The sequence below is a fragment of the Entelurus aequoreus genome, linkage group LG21 (genome assembly GCF_033978785.1).
Source record: "Entelurus aequoreus isolate RoL-2023_Sb linkage group LG21, RoL_Eaeq_v1.1, whole genome shotgun sequence".
Lineage (NCBI taxonomy): Eukaryota > Metazoa > Chordata > Actinopteri > Syngnathiformes > Syngnathidae > Entelurus > Entelurus aequoreus.
In genome coordinates, this window is record NC_084751.1 from 29,776,070 (window position 1) to 29,800,374 (window position 24,305).

General features: G+C 40.3%; 1 protein-coding gene across 4 annotated transcripts in view; it reads right to left on the bottom strand.

Annotated features, from left to right (window-relative positions):
- Nucleotides 1-24,305, bottom strand: part of LOC133638587 (leukemia inhibitory factor receptor-like) — an 83,135-nt gene that overhangs the window by 36,247 nt on the left and 22,583 nt on the right. For 3 of the 4 annotated variants that reach the window (XM_062031368.1, XM_062031366.1, XM_062031369.1), the window contains exons 4-9: nt 20,666-20,938; nt 20,433-20,559; nt 17,557-17,693; nt 7,673-7,821; nt 3,957-4,110; nt 3,812-3,873 (exon numbers count right to left, since the gene is read on the bottom strand). In XM_062031368.1, the coding sequence (XP_061887352.1) occupies nt 3,812-3,873; nt 3,957-4,110; nt 7,673-7,821; nt 17,557-17,693; nt 20,433-20,559; nt 20,666-20,938 (902 nt within the window). The remainder of the gene's footprint in view (nt 1-3,811; nt 3,874-3,956; nt 4,111-7,672; nt 7,822-17,556; nt 17,694-20,432; nt 20,560-20,665; nt 20,939-24,305) is intronic. The other variant, XM_062031367.1, reaches the window with a different exon arrangement.

Consider the following 24,305-nt stretch of genomic DNA (forward strand, 5'->3'; position numbering starts at 1 on the left):
CCTGGCCTCCTCCTCCCTCTCCCTCCCCTCCCCCTTTCTCTCCCTCCCCCTTCACCTGGAGGACGATCAATATGCCTCTCTCTCCTCTCTCTCCTTGCTCTTCAACTGCAACAGCAATAATAACCAACAATTTTTCTGGTCAGTACCACAACACAGCGGACTCTGATGCTCTTTTTGGTTCCAGTGGACTACACATCATCCACCTTAATGTGAACAGCCTCTCTGGAGCCAAACTCGACCAAATCAGAGAAATGTTCCTCAACACGAAGGTAAAAATCTTGTGTTTCTCTGAAACCAAATTTGATCAAAGTATTTCTGATTCAGAGATAGAAATACAAAACTTTTCGGTTATCAGAAAGGATAGGAATAAACACGGTGGGGGCGTTTGTATGTATATTCACCAGGATATTAAATACATAACTCGCACTGATCTTAACCACAATAACCTGGAATCTGTGTGGGCGGAAATCAAATTTAAAAATGCTAAGCCGGTACTAATAGGGACTGTTTATAGACCCCCTAATCAGAGTGATTTCTATGGGGCTTTGGAAGAATGCTTGGCGGGGACAGACAACATGGAGAAAATTATAACTGGGGATCTGAACACAGATATTCAACGCAAAGATGCGCCTGTCTTCAGATCCTTCAGCAAGTTTTGTAATCTCCACAGTCTTTCCCAGCTAATAGCGCTACCCACAAGGGTGTGTGATTCCACCCAATCAACCATAGATCTCATTCTCACTTCAGACCGACCTAAAATAAAAAATAGTGGGGTCATGATCTGTGGTCTTAGCGACCACTATCTAACCTTCTGCACCCGTAAAATAGCTAAACCTAAAGCCAATGGCCACATAACAGCCCAATCCAGATCCCTCAAAAAATACTCCAATGACAATTTCAATTTAAAATTAGATGAGTGGGACTGGTCCCCTGTGCTCGCGAGCAACCTGGTCGATGTCGCTTGGGATCGCTTCAAAACGGCGTTCCTAAAGATACTAAATGACATGGCTCCCGTGAAAACAGTCAGGATCAAAGCCCGCTCGGAACCATGGATGAATCCGGACCTATTAGCTGCCATAAAAGACAGAGACAGGAAATACTCTGAATACCAAAAATGTAAAACAGAAGTAGATAAACAACCCAATAATATCAACCTCAAATTACTCCTTTCAACTCTCAAAAAGCAATGCAATAAATTAAGAAATAAGTCAACCAACCTGACTAAATCCTTAAAAAAAAATTACATTAACGACAAAATAGAGGAAAACACAAATAAGCCACGTGAGCTCTGGAAAATTCTCAACAACCAGCTTCCTGGTTGCAGCCAGAAACTTAAAACAAGACTCACCAACATCAGCATCAAGGAGGGTGACTCCCTCATTACAGACAAAATGGAGGTAGCTAGCAGACTTAACGCCTTTTTCACCAGCATAGCTGCAACTCTTGTCAACAAGCTGTCCCACCACTCTGGTCGCTTTGGTGTAGAACACATTAAAGCCTTCTACAGAAAGCTAGGAGTATCCAACAATGATTTCAAATTAGAAATGGTCACAGCTGATGAGGTGTTTAAAAAATTGAGCGCGCTCCACCCTAACAAGGCCACCGGCCTTGATAATATTCCCTCCAGATTCCTCAGGGACTCTGCCTCCATCATTGCCCCGATCATCACGCACATAATAAACCTATCAATTACACAAGGCCAAGTACCAAAAGATTTTAAGATAGCAAGAGTAACTCCCCTCTTTAAAAAAGGAAGCAAATTGGAACCTGGCAACTACCGACCTGTTTCTATTCTCAGCTCCATTTCGAAAGTAATGGAGAAAATAGTTTATGAACAGGTCGATAGTTACCTTGCCACTAATAAACTCATGTACAAATTCCAATCCGGCTTCAGAACTAACCACTCCACTGACACATGCCTTCTCTATCTGACCGACCACATCAAACATGAGGTGGACGCGGGCAAATACTGCGGCATGGTCATGCTGGACCTTCAGAAGGCCTTTGACACCGTTAACCACGCTATACTGTTGGATAAGCTCAGAGCAATCGGATTTAACAAAACCTCTTGGAGCTGGATGCAGTCTTACTTGGAGGGGAGGGAGCAGGTGGTAGAGGTGAACGGCACCGTGTCCCCCCCCCTCTCGGTGAACTGTGGAGTCCCCCAAGGCAGTATATTGGGACCTTTACTGTTCCTAATATACATAAACGACATGTCATCGGCATGTGACTGTGAATTGTTTTTGTTTGCGGATGACTCTGCCCTGCTGGTATCCGGCAAGGACAAGTCACAGGTGGAGAAAATCCTCAGTGCTGAGCTCTGTAGAACTTGCACCTGGCTCGCTGACAACAAGCTATCCATCCACTTGGGTAAAACAGAATCCATCCTGTTTGGGTCCCACATCAAACTTAAGAGAGTCAATCACTTCACCATAAAAGTAGGTGACAGTGTCATCACCAGGAAAGATGAGGTCACCTACCTAGGTTCCATTCTAGAGGCTAACCTTTGCTGTGATAAAATGGCAACCAAGGTAATCAAAAAGGTTAACCAACGAACGAGATTTCTCTACAGAATTTCCTCTCTGGTCAACAAAAGCACCTTGAGGATTCTGGCGGGAACTCTCGTTCAACCCTTTTTCGATTACGCATGCACCTCCTGGTACCCTAGCACCTCCAAAACCCTCAAATCTAAACTCCAAACATCTCAGAACAAACTAGTCAGGTTACTTCTAGACCTCCACCCCAGATCCCACCTCACTCCTACCCACTTCTCTAAAGTGGGCTGGCTCAAGGTGGAGGACAGAGTTAAACAACTTGCACTGAGCCTAGTCTATAAAATCCGCTACACCTCCCTGATACCGAAGTACATGTCAAACTACTTCCTTAACGTAAATGACCGCCATAACCACAACACCAGGGGGTGCTCCACTAACCACGTTAAACCCAGATTCCGAACTAACAAAGGTCTTAACTCATTCTCTTTCTATGCCACATCAATGTGGAATGCGCTCCCAACAGGTATAAAAGAAAGGGCATCTCTATCCTCCTTCAAAACCGCTATAAAAGTTCACCTCCAGGCAGCTACAACCCTAAACTAACACCCTCCCCGGATTGCTAATAATCAAATGTAAACAATCAAATGCAGATTCTTTTTCTTATCCCTTCTGATCTCTCTCTCTCTCTCTCTCTCTCTCTCTCTATGTCCACTACTTGATGTCCATATCCCCCCCCCCCCCCCCCCCACCCCCCCTCCACACTCCTGATTGTAAATAATGTAAATAATTCAATGTGATTATCTTGTGTGATGACTGTATTATGATGATAGTATATATGATAGTATATATCTGTATCATGAATCAATTTAAGTGGACCCCGACTTAAACAAGTTGAAAAACTTATTCGGGTGTTACCATTTAGTGGTCAATTGTACGGAATATGTACTTCACTGTGCAACCTACTAATAAAAGTCTCAATCAATCAATCAATCAAAACACTGGTTTGTCTTCCTCCCTTTCAACTCTTGGCTGTCTTTGCCAACAAGTCGTTAATAAAAATGAACGTTATGTTATATGTTTATTGATACATTTCATTCGTCTTTTATATGCATTTCGTTTTTCTTTATGTAAAACTAATTATTCTCTATAAAATGTGTTTTATGCTCATATTTTTGGGTGTCTGGAACAGTTTAATCAGTTTCGAAATATTTCTTCTGGCAAAAATTGCTTCAGCTTTTGTACAATTCCTTTCAGACCTTTTGGAATGGATTACTGACAAAAACAGAGGCACTACTGTAGTAGACAATGACTCATACTTTCCAAGTAATTACAGACTTCTTGTCCTTTACTTGCGTCCACACATCAAGAGCATCTGGAACTGGGGGATGATGTATGAGGGCATGACATTTTAGAAGTGTACAGTTATGATTCTTCAATCGACGACTAATTTCCAATACCGACCATCGCCCAGCGTGCGAAACTTGACTCTGAGGCTCCACTCGCTCCACTTCCAGAAATGTTGAGTAGTACTGCATCGTATCTTCAATCTGTATGTCCAATTGGGAATCAAGTCCTTCAAGATTGCAGAAGTAAGACCGACTCCAACGCTTTCACTCTGGAAAAACATGACGTATAACTTTGATACACATCTTAAATGCTGGCTTTGCTAGAAAAAGACATGCAAAATAAAAATAATTTGAGTGTGCATGGATAATGTTTGTACGAATGCAAAGACTTTGATAGGTTTGTGTAGATGTACATATATTTTACTGCTGGATAGGAATAAAGGGGGATATTTGCTCAGTAACTCTAAGGCAGGGGTCCCCAAACTTTTTGACTCGGGTGCCGCATTGGGTTAAAAAAATTTGGCCGTGGGCCAGGCTGTGTGTGTATATATATATATATATATATATATATATATATATATATATATATATATATATATATATATATATATATATACATTGTCTTTCAAATCCGTTTTGTCATTTAACATCAACTAACATTGATGTTCATTAACATTTAACATTGTCACGTTATCGATGGGAAAATTCATTTTTAGACAATATGATTTGCCTGAGCGACTAGGAGACACCAAGAGTAACAAGCGGTAGAAAATGGATTAGAAAGGAAAGATTTTTAAAAAAGCCAGAGTACCCGGAGGGAACCCACGCAGTCACGGGGAGAACATGCAAACTCCACACAGAAAGATCCCGAACGCAGCATCAAACCCAGGACCTTCGTATTGTGAGGCAGACGCACTAACCCCTCTGTCACCGTGCTGCCCTGTTAGTGCACCAGTCGAGGCAAATGAGCAAACTACATAAATAGCATCCTGTAATTTGATTTTGATATTTTTTTTATCTTGATAGATTGAAAATGAACACCAATGAGTTGCTGATGAACATCATCACATAATTTATTCAGAAAGTATAAATAACGACAAATAAAGGTAAAATACTATTAACCGCAACATGTAAGTGTAAAAAAACCCCAACAACATTATGATTAGTACATTTTCAGAATGTGCTTGTTCTATTTTTTACAGTTTTTTCCAATTGCTTACACACAAAATTGTACATTTTCACACAGTTGACTTTACACACAGTAAGCAAAACCACTGTGCAGATTTGCCTAATATTAGGCATAGACTATGCTTCACAGTTTTTGCGACATATTACACACAATGCTGTACACACACCTTCCCATCTTGCACATGTGATGTGGATGAGATACTCTGGCTAATAGTATGGTGGTGATGATTAGAATCAGTAACTGAGGTTTTTGAAAATGTTCTTTCATAGAGTTGCTGTTGCCTAAGTCTGCACATGTAGCCTATACTTTATGGCAGACTTGGGCATTCTGCGGCCCACGGGCCACATCCGGCCCTTGGTACATCCCTGTCCGGCCCGCGTGAGGCCAATCATAAATTACAAAATAAATTTCAAAAAGTATCTATGTCGAGTGTGCAATACAACGGTGCTGCTTTTGTTTTGAAAAGCGTTATTTGTATTACTTCCGTGTGGACGTATGCTCGTGCGCGATTGTGAGTGAATGTGAACAGCGGCAATCACAAATTACAAAATAAATTTTAAAAAACATCTATGTCGTGCGTGCAATACAACTGCGCTGCTTTTATTTTGAAAAGTATTAATTATGGGCGTATGTCCGTGTGTAACCTGTGAGTGAAGGTGCACAGCGACAAGTGATGCCCGATTACCCCCGAGACGCTAAAAAAAGAAAAGTTGATGAGGAATGGCGTGTTTCCAACAAGACATGGACTGCCAAGTATTTCTACACAGAAATGAAAGGTAAAGCCGTGTGCTTAATTTGTGGTACACAGGTTGCTGTGTTTAAAGAATATCATTTGAATCGCCACTACACGACGAAAAATACCGGAATCTGTCTGATGAAGCGCGCGCAAGGGAGGCTGATGCGTTGATGGTAAAACTGCAAACCCAACAAGGACTTTTTGCCAAATTTCACACCCCCGGAGATGCAGCCGTCAGGACAAGTTTCGTCATTTCTCACAAAATCGCCAAAAAAAGTAAGGCGTTTTCTGACGGTGAGTTTATTAAGGAGTGCTTATTGGACTCTGTTGCGCTGATATGCCCCGGAGAAGAGGGGCGCATTTGAGAACGTGTCACTCTCCCGATGCACTGAGGCGGGTTGAGACCATCGCTGGAAACTTGGAGCTTCAGCTGAAGAACAGAACGGCCGACTTTGACTGTTTTTCGCTGGCTTTGGATGAGAGCTGCGATGTACGTGACACCGCCCAGCTGCTCATCTTCTTACGTGGGATAACTGCAGACTTTTAAATCACGGAGGAGCTGGCAGCCATGCAGTCAATTAAAGAGACAACCACAGGTAATGACTTGTTCACATAGGTAAATGCGTGTTTGGACATGTTAGGACTGAAATGGGACAAGCTGGCAGGTGTGACAACAGATGGTTGTCCAAATCTGACGGGGAAAAATGTTTGGACTTTTAAAGAGAATGCAGGATAAAGTGACAGAAATTGAAATTTTTGCATTGTATTATACATCAGGAAGTGTTGTGTTAGACAGTGTTAAAAATAAAACCATCAAAAGCAATCTGCTTTTGTATAAAGTTAAGTTAGGTTAAATGAAATTATTATTATTATTTATCTTACGGTATATCAAAAATAATTTGAGCAAAATTTAATTGAAATATTGTCGGTGTGGCCCTCCAGCAGTGCTCGGGTTGCTCATGCGGCCCCCGGTAAAAATTAATTGCCCACCCCTGCTCTATGGTGTCATTTTTATTTATCTCCAGATTTTTTTTCAAACCTTTTTATTTCTCTCAAATTTTAATTTGTACTGCATGTCATAGATGACTACTGTGATTTGTTACTTTACCTGACTGTGGTCAAAATAAATATTTTCAGTTTGCAGCATCATTGTTGAGCACTTCTTGAAGAACACACGATATATTTACTTTCTCTTTAGGTCCTTACGTATAGGCCCACTTCAAAGTACACAATGACGACTGCTATGGATTTGCCAATATATTTTGTCAAGTTACAGTAATCATTCATCACATATGCTAAAAAGGTCGGGCAAAATGCCCCAAACATGTGATTTCTTATAGTAAAATAGGGGTTTTTACAAATGTGTTTTGTATTTATCACTGTTTTGGGTAACTCACTCCAATAGTGTTTTATCATTTGAAGTCTGTGTGAGTGAGATGACAATAGAACTGCATTTTTACAAATGTTTGCTTTATTTTAATGAATGGGCATATGTTTTGACCGAACTGTGTCATTTTGCAAATAATCTAGGACTTAAGAAAATTAACTGTTGTGTTTGAAAAAGTGTGTAAATCCTTTTGAAAAAAGACACAGTTAGTAAAATTGTGTGTAAGCAAATGGAAAAAACTGTAAACAAAAAACAAACTGAAGTTGTTTTTATTTTTAAGATATCGAGCCGTGATTTTACCAGCCCGGCCCACTTGGGAGTAGATTTTTCTCCATGTGGCCCCCGATCTAAAATGAGTTTGACACCCCTGGTTTAAAGTCTTTATAAGGCTTTCATACAGCTTTCACGCACACATATGCAAATGAAAAATGCTCCTTAAACATTCATCATCACCATCAATCAGGAAGTGGCGAGGGACAGCTGTGCTCATACTTAATTTTCATAGTTTAGTGAACTTACCGTGCTATTTTGTGCGTCTCCATGGCTGATGTTTAGTTGACACGTTATATTGAGATGGTTGTATGTTTGTACTGACCACTCCCACTCCAGACTGACATTTCTGGCACCAACCTCTGAGACTTTGACTCCTTCTGGGGCAAACATGTGGACTGGAATAAAACAAAAACAATATTTTTTGCAGTTCAAAACATTCTTCACTACTCAGGGTGTAACAATATGCCATGACCAGAGTTAGGTACGAAAATAGGTACAAGTTAGGTTGGGTTCATTTATTGTACAGTAATATGGAGGCTCAAATGGGACACCATTTTTATAATTAAATATTTAAGTAATTACTTAAATGTGTCATTAATTGCTTTTAGTCTATTTTATACCTGCATTGTCCTTTCCATCCTTTCCATGATTTGTAACTGAGCTACTGTGTGGAACAATGTACCTTGTGGATCATTAAAGTTTGTCTAAGTCTAAGTCTATTAATTAATCATAATTTTATCTAAGTAAATACATGTATTACAAGTGTATTTAATTTGTTTAATGTAAATGTTATCATTTAATAATTTAATTATTTATTTCTATATTCAATTAATTATTGAATCATTTAATTGAAGATTTAATATTTTTTTATGTTTGACATAATTATTTAAAAATGTAATTATTTCACAATTTAATTTATTATTTCATGATTTAATGATTTATTAAATTATTTGACGTGTGGCAGCACTTCATGAATGTATTTTATCTGTCAAACTCAACTACCAAAGTCAGTGGGCATGCCCTAGCACTTGATAGGTTACCCTGCACTGCCACTTGTCAATTTAATTTCGCCCGAAGAAGAATACCTTGGTCGGAAAGTGCAAAAATAACTCATACAACTCAAACACCTTTATTTAGTTTGCATTGTATCAGTCTTTCTCTACTTTAACTGCTGGGATAGACTTTATTTATTTATCTCATATTACATTGTTGCAGTGTAGGTTTTTACATACAGGAGCATTGATTGATTGAGACTTTTATTAGTAGATTGCACAGTACTGTAAATATTCCGTACAATTGACCACTAAATGGTAACACCCGAATAAGTTTTTCAACTTGTTTAAGTCGGGGTCCACGTTAATCAATTCATGGTACGAAGGCATGGCAGAAGTAAAATGTTAGGAAAAACAAACAATAGTCCTAAATACTACATATTGCCCACCAATATATATGAATTAAAAGATCAAATAAAACTAAAAACACTAACATCTGTATTGCACACCAAGAAAAAAAGATCACAGTAATTACAAAAGTGCATTTTAAAATCTTGTGGCTGTGGGTAGAAAGGACCTACGGTAGCTCTCCTTCTTGCACTGTGGATGTAACAGTCTAATCCTGAAGGAGCTACTCGGGGCCTCCGCAGTGCCGTGCATGGGGTGAAAGGGATTGGACATTATGGATTACTGTCAGCCACCTACTTAATGCTGTCTAGTGGGCAGCCTAGGACTGAGTCAGCTTTCTTAATCAGTTTATTGAGTATGTTCCTGTCTCTAAAAGTGTTGCCCCCACCTCAGCAAACGACAGCATAGAACACCACAGAAGTGCAGCAACAGTGACCCGCACACCCGGAAGGATCCTTCGTGTACACAGCATTTAAATTGTGAGTTCAATCTAGTTTATTGTTGAGGTGAACACACAGGTATTTAAACAAGTCCACTATATCTATGTCTGATCCCTGGATCTTAACCGGTGTCAGTGGTATAGTAGACTGCTGGAAGTCACTGCTTTGAGACGACTTCACCGTATTTTCCTGCACTCTCCCCACAGACACACATTCCACCACCATGGATTTGTCCGAGAACTTCTGCAAATGGCAGCGGCTGGATCGTGCCTGAAGTCTTAGGTATAGAGCGTGAACATGTAAGGTGAGAACACCATCCTTTGGGGAGCCCCTGTGCTGCAAACTACCACATCGGAAGAAGAGTCAAGCCCCAAAAAGTAAGAGTATATCCTCCTTAGCCGCCATGTTTTGAAAGACTTTAAAGTTCAAGGCTTCAGATCAAAGCAATCATTGGACTTGATTTCCCCTGACTTTGATGGGGGAGTTTGACAATACATTCATGAAGCGCTGACACACAGGTTCATGAAATACTGAAATAAACCATGAAATAATTCGAGTTGAGTAGAGAGTTATATTTTAACGTCTCATTAAGGAGCTCAGGAGCTTTTAGTATAACAGAAACACACCATGGGATGTACATTCCAGTTATTATTATTAACACAGCAAAAAACAGATTATTAAAATAATGAAATAGACATGGATGATGACAGTAACACTTGAGTATATTACCCACATGAGTAAAAGTTACTGTATTACTATAAGTCGCACCTTCCAAATTTTAGAAGAAAAAATAAATGTTCATACATTAGGCGCACCGCACTATATACCGTTGTTTTGAAATTAGATATTTACAAAGATAGATTTTGTAAATGTTTATTTACACACCTTAATTGTTTCCATACGGTGTCAGTAACATGGCAGTAAAACAGCTAATCAAACAAAACAGAAAAGTAATTGATTCTTCTTTCACACAATCATCTTCCTTTTACTTTGTAAACATTTTTAGTTTGAACAGCTTCTTAAAGTTGATCATTTTAGTACATTGTTTTATTTCTTTGCCTGATCAATTACATAATTTAGCGGGGGAATAAATCGACATATTAGCTACAATTTTGTGTAAACCGCAGGGTTCAAAGCTTGGGGAAAAAAGTAGCGACTCATAGTCCGGAGAATACGGTAATCTTATATTAAAAATACATGTAATAATTCATAAATAATTAAATTAAAACATTATTTTCTACTGTTATTATAATCTTATTATTTAACTACTGGTATATCCATAATATTAACATCAAAATCTCAAAGGGAATATTTGTCTTTATGAAGTTGTTTGTTGTGGAATGAATCTATGCATAATAATCATGATATTGTTACTCAGACCATAATCGTACACTCAAAATCTACGAGTATAATCTCTGCATCCCTAATCAAACCGATGTTGAGGATGATGGTGAAGGAGGTGCATTCAGGCTGGGAGGCAACACCTCCTCCACTATCATCCTCAACACCGGTGTACCACAGGGCAGCATTCTCAGCTCAGCCCTCTACTCCCTGTACATCCATAACTGCACACCCACCCACAGCTCCAACCCCTTCTTCAAATTAGGAGATGACACCACCATTGTAGGACTGATCTCCGACAACAATGAGGCGGCTTACAGAAAAGAAGTCCAAACATTCTCTGGATGGTGTAAAAACAACAACCTGCATCTGAACACTAAGAAAACCAAGAAAATATAATAGACTACAGTCACAGGCGCCGATCTACATTTCTGCCAGTGGGTGCTCGGATGGGCGGTAAATCTGACACTACTTTTCTGAGGTTATGTCTACACTAAGCCGGAAAATCCCTTAAACGAATACTTATTTAGCCTAAGCCCCGTTTCAGCCACACTAAACTATCGTTTAAGGTCCCCCTCGTCAGACAATTTCTTACAGGGGTAAATGCGCCGTGTATTTATTGAATCTCCGGCTCTTAGCTTTGTATGGATTCATTGATCATTTAAAAACTGTGTTCGGAGAGGAAGTGACACCAGAAAGACTGCGCCCCACACAGGAAGTGACGTCAGAAAGAATGCGCCACAGCCAGCTTCATAATAAAGCGGTTTCGTGACTCGGAGGTAACCACTGGAAATATGAAGGCGAGTCATCTAGACATGCCCGTGTTTCTTCTTCCGTCTGTGCAGACGCTTGTGGAAATCACACATGAATACCTTAAGAGAAAGCGATTGCAGCTGTTTCGGATACAACACTTCTCAGACGGCAAGAGAACTTTCGAATGTCGAGGTCCGCTGTGATTCTACTTACCGAAAAACTTTGTCCATTTGTCGAAGGAGAGTCAACGAGAATGCGGGCTGCCGTGGATGTGATAAAAAAGGTAGCGTGTGCTTTGTATTACCTGGCCGACGAGGGAAGACTACGGAAAGCGGCGAATGCTTTTGGACTGGCAAAGCAGACTGTATCAGTTATTGTCCGCCATGTATGTCGCGGACTCAACGTTTAGGTCCAGAGTATATAAAGTCACCAAAAACGAATAGACAATGAAGGTGAAGGCAAAAGAGTGAGGAGTGTCCTGACCAGATATCTAGATCCCGAGATTGATTGATGTAAAATGTTCTTTGTCACATTGTGTACTTTTACGTGTCCAATATAGATTTGATTAATTTATGATGGCTCAGGTGTGATTCACTACAATAGGACCCCACAGCACACTGGATTACAGTTAATTAAAATACCACGACAGTGGATATTGTTCAGATAAGTTAAATTTAAGAACTTGCACACAAAGCAACACTGGAAGTGACTATGACGTGCACATTTTCCGCGCATGTGTATTAGGTCGCGCTGCGCCGGCTGACGGAGGGGGTGGAAGGGGTCTTAAACGACCATTGTGTGTGCGTGTGGACAAGGATAAGGCTAGGTGGGATTTACCCTGGATAACCTTAGTGTAGAAGGGGCCTGAGCATGCACTGTTTTTGCTCGGTGGTGAGAAAGAATTTGTCATCAATCCCACGTGGGTGCTCGGCATTGTCCGTGGGTGCTCGGGCCCCGAAGCACGGGATCGGTGCCTATGACTACAGTAAAAAACAAAAATCACCCCACGACAGTCTGCACGTAAAGAAAGAGGTGGAACGCGTCTCCAGATTTAAGTTCCTGGGAATGCACATTTCAGAGGGCCTGAGTTGGATTCTGAACACCTCACACATAATCAGGAAAGCACAGCAACACCTCTTTTTCCTGAGGACCATGAGATGCAACAAACTTCCTCAAACTTTTACTGCTGCACAATTGAGAACATCCTGACCTACAGTTGTACGGTCTGGTACGCCAACTGCACCGCAGCAGAAATGAAGGATCTTCAGCGGATCATAATAAAGGCTCAGTAGATCGTTGGCTCCCCCCTACCATCCCTCAGAGACACACACTCGCCTTAAACGGTAAAAGGGACACCTCTCACCCAGGACACTCCATCTTCACCACCCTCCCCTCAGGCAGACTCAGAACCATCTGCACACAGACAAATGGACTTGTGAAAAAAGCACATGTGCAATAATGACCCACTGCTGTCCGGTACTATGTGCAAAAACTAAATAATTCACTGCTCTGTTAACTTACTCAAGCCACCTTTATTTATCAACTGCCCTTTAACTGTTAACTTATTCAGTCTTTATTCATTCACTGCAACCTAACTGTTTATGTATTGCCTGCCACTTAAAGGGGAACTGCACTTTTTTTTGCACTTTGCCTATCGTTCAAAATCATTATGACAGACATGACAACGGATGGATTTTTTTTTAAAGCATTTTAAATATTAAATTTGATCAAAAGTCTGCTTACAATGGAGCCTATGGGAGCCGTTCAATTCTGCCTATAGAGCCCCTAAAAAACATCTAAACACCTCCATTAGGGTTTTATATACATGATGTAAGTATACAGTATATATAATGTAGTAACGGGCACATTTATAATAACATTTAATATTTACGTACTTTGATAAGTTTAAGCATACGTGGCGCATTAATTAAAAAAACGCATCACAACGTTTGCTTCACTGATTTCTGCTCACTGCAGACTTTATGAGAGCCAACAAACATAATAAACATCACTTACTGTGCAAGATCTGCTGTCATTAGGATGCCAACTGCTAAGATGTTTATATACCGTATATTACCAAATAGACGCCCTTGTGCAAATAGACGCCCTTGTCCTAATAGTCGCCCGGGGTCTGAGCCCATTTTGTGAATTAACAGCCTCTTCCTAATAAACGCCTATGTCCAAATAGCCGCCCATGGGCTGTTATTTGCATAATTTAGATTAAAATCATATTGATTTAATTTTCATTAAACCCAATTTATAAGCTAAAAGGAAAAGCAAAGGTGCAATAATTCTGGTCATTACGGTAACAGCAGACGTCACGTGGGGATTCTGGGTAATCAACATATTGCAATGGGTCACCGCATATAGCGTAACACACAACAAACCCACGAGGAAAAGTTTCAACATGGCAAGCAACAGTAGCAGTGAGTTGAATGAACAGGATACCGGTACGCCACAACTGATGGACGGGTATACTTTAAGGGGGAAGAAGAGGAAGTTTGACTTGACTTAAAGTTCAAGCTAGCGATTGTGAAGTATGCGGAGCAGAATTCTGGTTTGGCAGCGGCCAGGCAGTTTAACGTTGACCCAAAACGTGTACGAGAATGGAAACAAAAAAAGGGAGAACTACTATCTCAGTCGGCAATCGATGGAAAACGCCCCCCCGGATGGAGGTAGGAAGAAAGTGAGCGACGAGCTTGATGCTAATTTGTGTCAGTGGATACATCACGTTCGTGGACTGAACCACCGTGTGTCCCGCAAAATGATCAGCATTAAGGCAAAGGAGTTGTATGCCACCGCGAGTGACACGAGAGACACCGGAGTGGTGTTTGGTGCAACACGTGGCTGGCTTAATCGTGTGTGTGTGTGTGTGTGTGTCCGTGTTGCAAACAGTAGCCATAGCTGGATGTTGCTTTCTGGTATCCTACAAGGTGTGTGGGCTGACGGTGGCAGCTGATGGGAGTGAGGACCAGCTCATTTACTGCTTCAAGAAGGGACAGCCATGTCAGGCAGGCAGAGAGATGCTGTTGAGGGCTAGACAGCAGGCTGCTGCTGTGGTTCAGGAAGAGGAGGAGAGTGATGAGGAACAGCAGTTCCTCAATGAACTTGTGATTGAAAAGGAGGATGATGATGAGGGGGGAGAGGAGGAGGAGAAGGAGGATGATGAGTGGGGTTGAGTTGCATTTGGGGTTGCGTTTGCTGCAGTATTATTGTTTTGATGGTTTTATAGAGTACTTGGTACCATAATTGTATTTTTCTTGTATGCTGCTTTATTTAAAACTTGGAGTACTGTAGCCTTTATTTTATTTAAGTGACAGTATTATTGTTCTGTTTTGATGGTGTGTTTTTTAATACTTGAGTACTTGGTACCATAATTTTATTTTTCCCAGTAGGCTGCTTTATTTAAAAAGTGTATTTATTTTTAGTATTGGTATTCTATTTGACAATTGTTGCAGTACTGCCATGTTGAGGCCTTGTTGATCTCTTGTCTTTTGATAGTCTTGTTTTTTTGTTTGTATGTTTACAATAGCTTTTACATTTAAAATTGTTTGTACGAAAAAAAAATACTGGACAGTAACCATTGTAACCAAATAATGGCCTGGTGCAGGCTGGTGCAAAAATAAATAAAAGCCTTGTGCAAATAACCGCCCATGTCCTAATAGCCGCCCGGGGTCTGACCCCATTTTGTAAAATAAACGCCCGGGCTACTATTTGGTAATATACGGTATTCCCATTTATATTAAAAAAATTACTCAGTTTGTCTAAGTCTAAGTCTAAGTCTAATAATCCTCGTGAAGAAACGGGGTGGGGGGGGGCGGAACACACGTTTTCTCGCCAGTTGCAGGTCCAAAACGGCTGTCAAAGTGTCCCAACTTGTCGGATTATATTCTCAGCCATCTATTTTTCAGGTGAGTGGCATGATTTCAATAAAATTACAGGGAACAGGGTATTGAGAGAGCAGCAGACCACTCCATGATGTAAACATAGGCACACCCAGTGATCTAAATAGTTTGTCTGTGTTAGCGTTTATAAAAATAATATAACTAATACTTGGTTAATATTCAAGTCACAAAATGTAAATGGAGTATTGTTGGTGCTTTTTGAATGGTTATCTATCAGATTTAATGGGCGGAAAAGTGGTGCTTTCATTGCAAGCAGACTTTTATTTACGTTTATTTAAAGGCCTACTGAAATGAATTTTTTTAAATTTAAACGGGGATAGCAGATCCATTCTATGTGTCATACTTGATCATTTCACGATATTGCCATATTTTTGCTGAAAGGATTTAGTAGAGAACATCAACGATAAAGTTCGCAACTTTTGGTCGCTGATAAAAAAAGCCGTGCCTGTACCGGAAGTAGCGTGACATCACAGGTCCTCACATTTCCCCATTGTTTACACCAGCAGCGAGAGCGATTCGGACCGAAAAAGCGACGATTACCCCATTAATTTGAGCGAGAATGAAAGATTTGTGGATGAGGAACGTAAGAGTGAAGGACTAGTGTGCAGTGCAGGACGTATCTTTTTTCGCTCTGACCGTAACTTAGGTACAAGGGCTCATTGGATTCCACACTTTCTCTTTTTTTTATTGTGGATCACGGACTTGTATTTAAAACCACCTCAGATACTATATCCTCTTGAAAATGAGAGTCGAGAACGCGAAATGGACATTCACAGTGACTTTTATCTCCACGACAATACATCGGCGAAGCACTTTAGCTACGGAGCTAACGTGATAGCATCGGGCTTAACTGCAGATAGAAACAAAAGAAATAAACCCCTGACTGGAAGGATAGACAGAAAATCAACAATACTATTAAACCGTGGACCTGTAACTACACGGTTAATGCTTTCCAGCCTGGCGAAGCTTAACAATAACAATGCTGTTGCTAACGACGCCATTGAAGCTAACTTAGCTACGGGACCTCACAGAGCTATGCTAAAAAACATTAGCTATCCACCTACGCCAGCCCTCATCTGCTCATCAACACCCGTGCTCACCTGCGTTCCAGCGATCAACGGAGCGCCGAAGGACTTCACCCAATCATCGATGCGGTCGGCGGCTAGCATCGGATAGCGCGTCTGCTATCCTCAAAGTCCTCATGGTTGTGTTGCTGCAGCCAGCCGCTAATACACCGATCCCACCTACAGCTGTCTTCTTTGCAGTCTTCATTGTTCATTTAACAAATTGCAAAAGATTCACCAACACAGATGTCCAGAATACTGTGGAATTTTGCGATGAAAACAGAGCTTTTTGTATTGGATACAATGGTGTCGGAATACTTCCGTTTTAACGATTGACGTCACGCGCATACGTCATCATACATAGACGTTTTCAATCGGAAGTTTTGCGGGAAATTTAAAATTGCACTTTATAAGTTAACCCGGCCGTATTGGCATGTGTTGCAATGTTAAGATTTCATCATTGATATATAAACTATCAGACTGCGTGGTCGGTAGTAGTGGGTTTCAGTAGGCCTTTAATAGTTATGATGCATTTTTTTAAAAATCAGTCCGTCGTCATGTCTTTCATAATGATTGTGAACGATAGGCAACATTCCAAAAAAAGTGCAATTCCCCTTACCGTTTATTTATGCATTGTTATTTAACTGTAAATTCATCCTTCAGTGCCATGGTACTGTCATCTATTCATTGTCATGTAACTATTATAATTGCTAACTTGCCTAAACCAAGATGCTGCTGTATAGGATGATTGCTCAGCAAAGTTGTGTTGTGTTACAAGTACAATGACAATAAATCACCTATTCTATCCTATCTTATCCTAATCACATCCCAGCAATTACTGGTACAGTGCACTATTCAAAGAAACAGGCTTTTAAGGCTCCAAATAAATAAACAAATAATTATTTCAATATTGAAATAATCAAATGATTAAATAATTTAAAAAAATTTCTTTTATTAAACAAACTAAATTTGTAGATATTTTTACAGCATGTCATTCCTGTATTTACACGCTCATGTTTACAATTTGTCATCTGTTATCTGTATTACGAAAGTTTGTGAAATGTAACTGTGGCGAAGTGATCGCAATACAGTTATGAGCAGCTATGAGTGTGTGTGTGTGCGTCTCTGTACCATACTGAATTTTTGTTTTACTCAGAATCCATGTTACCACAGTTATTTAAAGTAAATACATTAATTTCACATGATAATTTTTAAATTAATGAATACCTCTTTTCGTCAGGTCAGCTTCATATGTGAGTGTGATTGTGCCAAGTTGATTTTGTGCTGTCACAGTCCAAAGATGCTCTCCAGCCTCCACTTGCATTGTGTGAGAGCATCTCCCCTTGAAGCCTTCTGCACACACACTGGAAGACAAGCAGCAGGACAATCCACCTTTTAGTCTGACATACACACTATTCACAATTACTAATTTGTAAAATTTTCCCTGTAGTGACATCAGCGGATATCTCCATATATGGTAAATTTACCCAAAGAGCTTTGCGCTAGTCCGCCACTGTAGCTATAGTCACTAAGCTCCTTGTTTTTCTCTATCTTCTTGTTGTGCTCTGTGATTCACTGGAGCTGGATCTGCTTACCACCCAGCTTCTAAAATATGTACCCTGTTGTTCATCCTCCATATATTTGGGCTCAAAAAGATAAGGTTCTGGATCATTAATTGTGCCAAAGTAGTCAGCATTGTCTCTCACAAAGTCTTCCACAAATAGTGATGGTCTTTTTTCTTAAAGGAAGTAGCCAATGTCGTGATGCGCTGTGTGAATTCAATGCATCCTTGTCTCACATAAAGACTGTGAATGCTACACAAAAATTCCCCAAAAAAGTGCAGTTCCCCTTTAAGTTAATGTACCACTGCACATGAAATACAGCCACGTAGCATTTATGCTAATAGCATGTTGACAATAAGCACATTACAGCGATTCAACGACAAATACCGTATTTTCCAGACTATAAGGTGCACTTAAAATCCTTTTTTCCCCCTCAAAACTCGACAGTGCGCCTAATAACCCTAATGTACGGAATAATGTACGGAATAATTCTGCTTTTGCTTACCCAACTCAAAGCAATTGTATTTGGTACATGGTGTAATGATAAGTGTGACTAGTAGATGGCAGTCAAACATAAGAGATATGTGTAGACTGCAGTATGATGGCAAAATGACTCAAGTAAACCCTAAACTAACACCCTCCCCGGATTGCTAATAATCAAATGTAAACAATCAAATGCAGATACTTTTTCTTTTGCCTTCTGATCTCTCTCTCTCTCTCTCTCTCTCTCTCTCTCTCTCTCTCTCTCTCTCTCTCTCTCTCTCTATGTCCACTACTTGATGTCCATATCCCCCCCCCCACCCCCCACCCCTCCACACCCCTGATTGTAAATAATGTAAATAATTCAATGTGATTATCTTGTGTGATGACTGTATTATGATGATAGTATATATGATAGTATATATCTGTATCATGAATCAATTTAAGTGGACCCCGACTTAAACAAGTTGAAAAACGTATTCGGGTGTTACCATTTAGTGGTCAATTGTACGGAATATGTACTTCACTGTGCAACCTACTAATAAAAGTCTCAATCAATCAATCAATCAAAAACAACACCAACATTTTATATGTTCCATTGAAAATATAGAACATTACACATGGCGCTCAAAAATCTATCAAAATGTGTTAGTACGACTTTGGTAAGCTATGAAGCCGCATCGCTTGATGGATTGTCGGCGCATTAAACATACAAGTATTATTATGGTGTGTGTATAAGGTAAGACATATTATCTGGCGTTTTGTTTCGCAATATTATGCAAAAGCAACTTTTCTTACCTTCTGGTACCTGCTGATCTGTATTTGGGATCTGCATAAATCCTGAAATATTGCGCGCCTCCGCCTTTGTAATCCGTGACGACACCGTAGTCGATAAGCTTCTTCTTTTTCTCTATCTTCTTGTTATGGGACATTCATCCTCCGCTGTTGCCATTTCTAATATAAAGTAGTGTAAAGTTCTAACTTATATCTGTCAGTAAACTTGCCATGAAAGCGCTAAAACATACCGGTGTAGTGAGTTTACATACCCAAGGAACTTTAGTTATTAGAGAGTTCCGGTCGAATGGTTTTTCACGGGACACATTTCCGGCGTTGTTGTTGTTTCCGCATGAGGAGATGCTGCTCAGTTATTGATTTAAGTAAAGTCTGAATGTCATTAGTTAGTTCCATCTTTTGACACTTCTTCCACTCCCGTCCTTGCACGCTACACCGGTAGACGCTGCCGAAGGTGAGCCACGTAAATAAGACCGCCCACAAAACGGCGCATCCGGAAGTGACTGTCAGAAAGCGACTTGAAGATGATCTGTAAAACATAATCTATGCAACATTTTGACCAAAGAATCACCATTACATGTTATGTAGACCACAAGTGCTTTCAATTTAGAAAAAAATAATCATAATATGACTTCTTTAATGCGCCCTATAATCCGATGCGCCTTATATATGAAAAAAGTTCAAAAATAGGCCATTTATCGGCAATGCACCTTATAATCTGGTGCGCCCTATGGTCCGGAAAATACGGTACATTAAAAAAAAACAAAAAAAACAAGTACAATAAAGGGAGTAAGGGACAGCGTGGCGCAGTTGGGAGAGTGGCCGTGCCAGCAACCTGAGGGTTACTGGTTCGATCCCCAGCTTCTACCAACCAAGTCTCATCCGTTGTGTCCTTGAGCAAGACACTTCACCCTTGCTCATGACGGGTTGTGGTTAGCGCCTTGCATGGCAGCTCCTGCCATCAGTGTGTGAATGTGTGTGGAAATAGTGGTGAAATAGTGTCAAAGTTACCAAATAATATTGGTAACATGACTGTGGTGAGATTTTAACATTCGAGATAAGATTTTGAAATTGTATTTCCTCAAGAGGATGCAGTGGAATGGCCCATAAAATATTAAGTCCTTCAGCAGCTCCGGCTTAAAAGTGAATGATGCAAAAAAAAACACAAAAAAAACATTTTTGTTCTATCATTGTAAACTGTATATGTAGAAAAAAGTCAATAAACAATGTTAAAAAAACAAACTAATGGCGCCTTGAGTTTCACGATACCTTCCAAGCAGTTGATAGGTCGTCGGACTTGCAATAGCCAGGTGTGTATTCCGTCCTACCGTCCACTGACATTCAACCGTTTGTAAGTCCTGAGTTTCGCAGGAAAGATCCCGGTCAGCAGGTGGGTCTGGTCACACATTGAAAGATTAGAAAAAAAAACAACAGTATTTTGTTATATAACAGCACACAACAATCACCATCTTGACAAATAAGATACAATAAGTTGTACTCACATCCAATGTAAGCACACGCTCCATTATCAGACGTCTTTGTTTCACATTTTACATCGGTGCAACTGGCCGATGATGCTCTGTTCAGGTCGACGGTCAGGGCGTATGCGTGGCTGCCGATCTGGCTAATATTCTGATTAGCGCTGCTGTTTCCACTTAGATAAAGTTTCTCTAGAGATTCACCCGTTGGAAGAACACAACAAAAAGTAGCTTGACTGCCAAGTTGAAACACTTTGTCTCGTGGAAACACCTCCGGCCAATCCAAGGCCTTATGTCCTGCAGGAGTGTAAAAGACAGATAGCATACACTGTACACATGACGACAGACACATGTATCTAAATGTAAATAATCTATTCACCGGTACATTCCCTCATGATTTCCCAGAGCCTCAACATTAAAAGTGAAGGACAGGAAATGTGCCTCACGACATGAGTCTACTACAAATACAGTGAAGCTTTTGGCTAGCACGGGGGTAGGCAACGCGCGGCTTTCGAGCCACATGTGGCTCTTTAGCACCGCCCTAGTGGCTCCCTGGAGCATTTTCAAAAATGTATGAAAATGGAAAAAGATGAGGAAAAATATATATGTTTTGTTTTAATATGGTTTTCTGTAGGAGGACAAACATGACACAAACCTTCCTAATTATTAGAAATCCCACTGTTTACATTAAACATGCTTCACTGATGAGTGTATTTTGTCCTAATTTCGGAAGTCCTTTAAACGCACCGTAGTTTGTTTGCATGTAAAACTTTCCTTGACGCTGCCACAGAAAGACGTTCTCTATGCCACTCCTTCTTTGTCACTATTTGTCCATCCAACGTCTTATGCTGTGTGGGAATCCACAAAGGTAAGCTTTGTTGATGTTATTGACTTTGGTCACTGCATGACTGCAAGCTAATCGATGCTAACATGCTATTTATGCTAGCTATATGTACGTTTGTACATAATGCAACATTATGCCTCGTATTTTAGGTATATTTGAGGCCATTTTATTTGTAGTTTCTGTTCCCTTTATCTTGGACACACCCATCTATACATTTGGCCATTCTAGTAATTTCCAGGAGTTATCACACCCTCTGAAAAGCCTCAGTTTTAGTAATGGTTTCCAATGTTGTAAAAATGTGTAGTATAAATACTACATTTCAACAATTCTGTCAACGAAGATTTGCATCAGCCTGCGACACTTAGTCATTTTGATAGTAGGCTATTATAGCTAATATAGACACTTACATTATGTGTTGCCTTCATTTTAACACTTACAGTATATTCGGCTTTCCTTTTTTTGCGGCTCCAGACAGACTTTTTTAAAAAAATATTTTTGGTCTAATATGGCTCTTTCAACATTTTGGGTTGCCGACCACTGGGCTAGCAGGAGTTATTTCTAGCACTAGTGTCAAGGAAAAGTAAACAGACAAAGACAAGTTGATAAGATAAAAGCATTGTGGTGCCATTGTTGAGTTAGGTGTGTCCAGATACAACTTTTTTACATCCTTTACAGGGAACTTACTTTTTGGAATTTTGCATATAATTCCCAATGCCTCTGAGAGACAAGAACACTTTTTTTTTTTTTTAAGTCAACCTTATAATGGAGGTAATGGAAGCTATGACGTCATTGTGTCTATTGAGTCTATTCCGCCCTTATAAACCACTAAAAACATATACAAATTGCCAACAATACACGATTCACATTTTGTGACCTGAATATAAACCAAGTATTGGCGATATTGTTATTATAGGCGCTAACATTAAGGACCAAGATTTAGCCAACTATGTGTGCTTATTGGAGGACACTTAGATGTTAACAGACAGTAAACACGTTTCAGGACTGCTTGTATCGGAGATTTTAGCTGCACACCATTATCATTTAATGCTTTTTTTTGGCTGAAATCCAATAGAGAGTATAAGGAGACACCTTATGTCAAAAAAGATTTTTTTAAAGATTAAAGATTAAAGTACCAATGATTGTCACACACACACTAGATGTGGTGAAATTTGTCCTCTGCATTTGTCCCATCCCCTTGGGGAGCAGTGAGCAGCAGCGGCGCCGCGCCCGGGAATCATTTTGGTGATTTAACCCCCAACTCCAACCCTTTGTTGCTGAGCGGGAGGTTATGGGTCCCATTTTTATAGTCTTTGGTATGACTCGGCTGGGATTTGAACTCCAACCTATTTACGACCTTAAGGTCAAAAGGTCAGAGGGGTGTGGGGTGAAGGGGAGGTCCGAAGGAGGCGGGGCTAAGGGGGATACACTTTATGTCAAAATGTGATTGATGGCCCTGTAAGAGGAGGGGTGGGGTGAAGGGGAGGTCAGAGGAAGGTGGGAGTAAGGGGGGTGAGTTATTTTATGTCAAAATGCGATTTACGACTCTTTGAGTATTAACACACACACACACACACACACACTGGTATATGTGAATGGTAAGTCTTTGTTAGTACGAGCATTAAGAGAAAATGGAAAAGATGGAGAAACCTGTTGTTTCAGTAGGCATGATTAGTGAAACGCCAGTTTCAATTCATAAAAATGATAAAACTTACCACGACGCTCCTCGGAAAACTAGGATTTTTTTGAATCGCACTCAAATTCCTCCAACTGAGTCTTTGCGGGAGAAGTGGATAGACGTCTTGTCTCGAAGCAGCCGGAATTGGAAATGCGTACTGACGACGAAAAGAAGGTTGTCCTTTGAGACCACACCCTCGATGGAGTACGAAAGGACCTCCCCTGCCAATACATCAACCAATAGTATTTGAAAACAATCTTTTTGATAGTCTGATTGGTCGAAACTTTTTACGGGGTTCCACCGCCTTTTGAAAACAATACGCCCCTCATTTTTTGACTAATCCACTGGAAAAAGTGGTCAAAAGTCATGAAAATGTTTAAAAATCACACCCGATACCATTACCATAAGTCTCGCCGATGACCTCGTGAGTCTAGGGATGCCCAATATGTCCAGAAAAATCTAAAAATCCAAAAAAAATAGGGGGCCGGATTTTGGACGTCGGCGTACCGCGTTTGGCCTATGGCCGTAGTTTGGAGACCGATGGTAAAAATTTACCGTTGACGGTAGTTTTTTTCTTTGGATTAAATAGAGAGTAAATCTAGCAGAAAATATGCATTATAAACAAAGAGAGAGAGTTTGGAGGGGCAAGAACGCCCTCTTGGGACTTTTGCTGTGCATGCCTTCTCACCACTGCTGTGCTGCTGCGAAAGTCATGAAAATGTTTAAAAATTACACGCGTAATAAACAGCACAATTACGGAATGAATAAATATTTTTAAGCAAAGTTACCATCTTTATTGTTAGTTTTTTTTTTTTTGGCGGGATGAAATCACACACACACACACACACACACACACACACACACACACACACACACACACACACACACACACACACACACACACACACACACACACACACACACGCACACACACACACAGCAAATTGGTTGGTACCATGTCTAGAGAGATAGGTAGAGACAGATTTATTGTTGGTGTCTGGTTTTTGTCGGTTGAAAAACCATATCTAATGAGAGTGGTAGAGACAGATTTAAGGCGGGATAATTTTTTATTTTTTTTTGAACACACACACACACACACACGCACACACACACACACACGCACACACACACACACACACACGCAC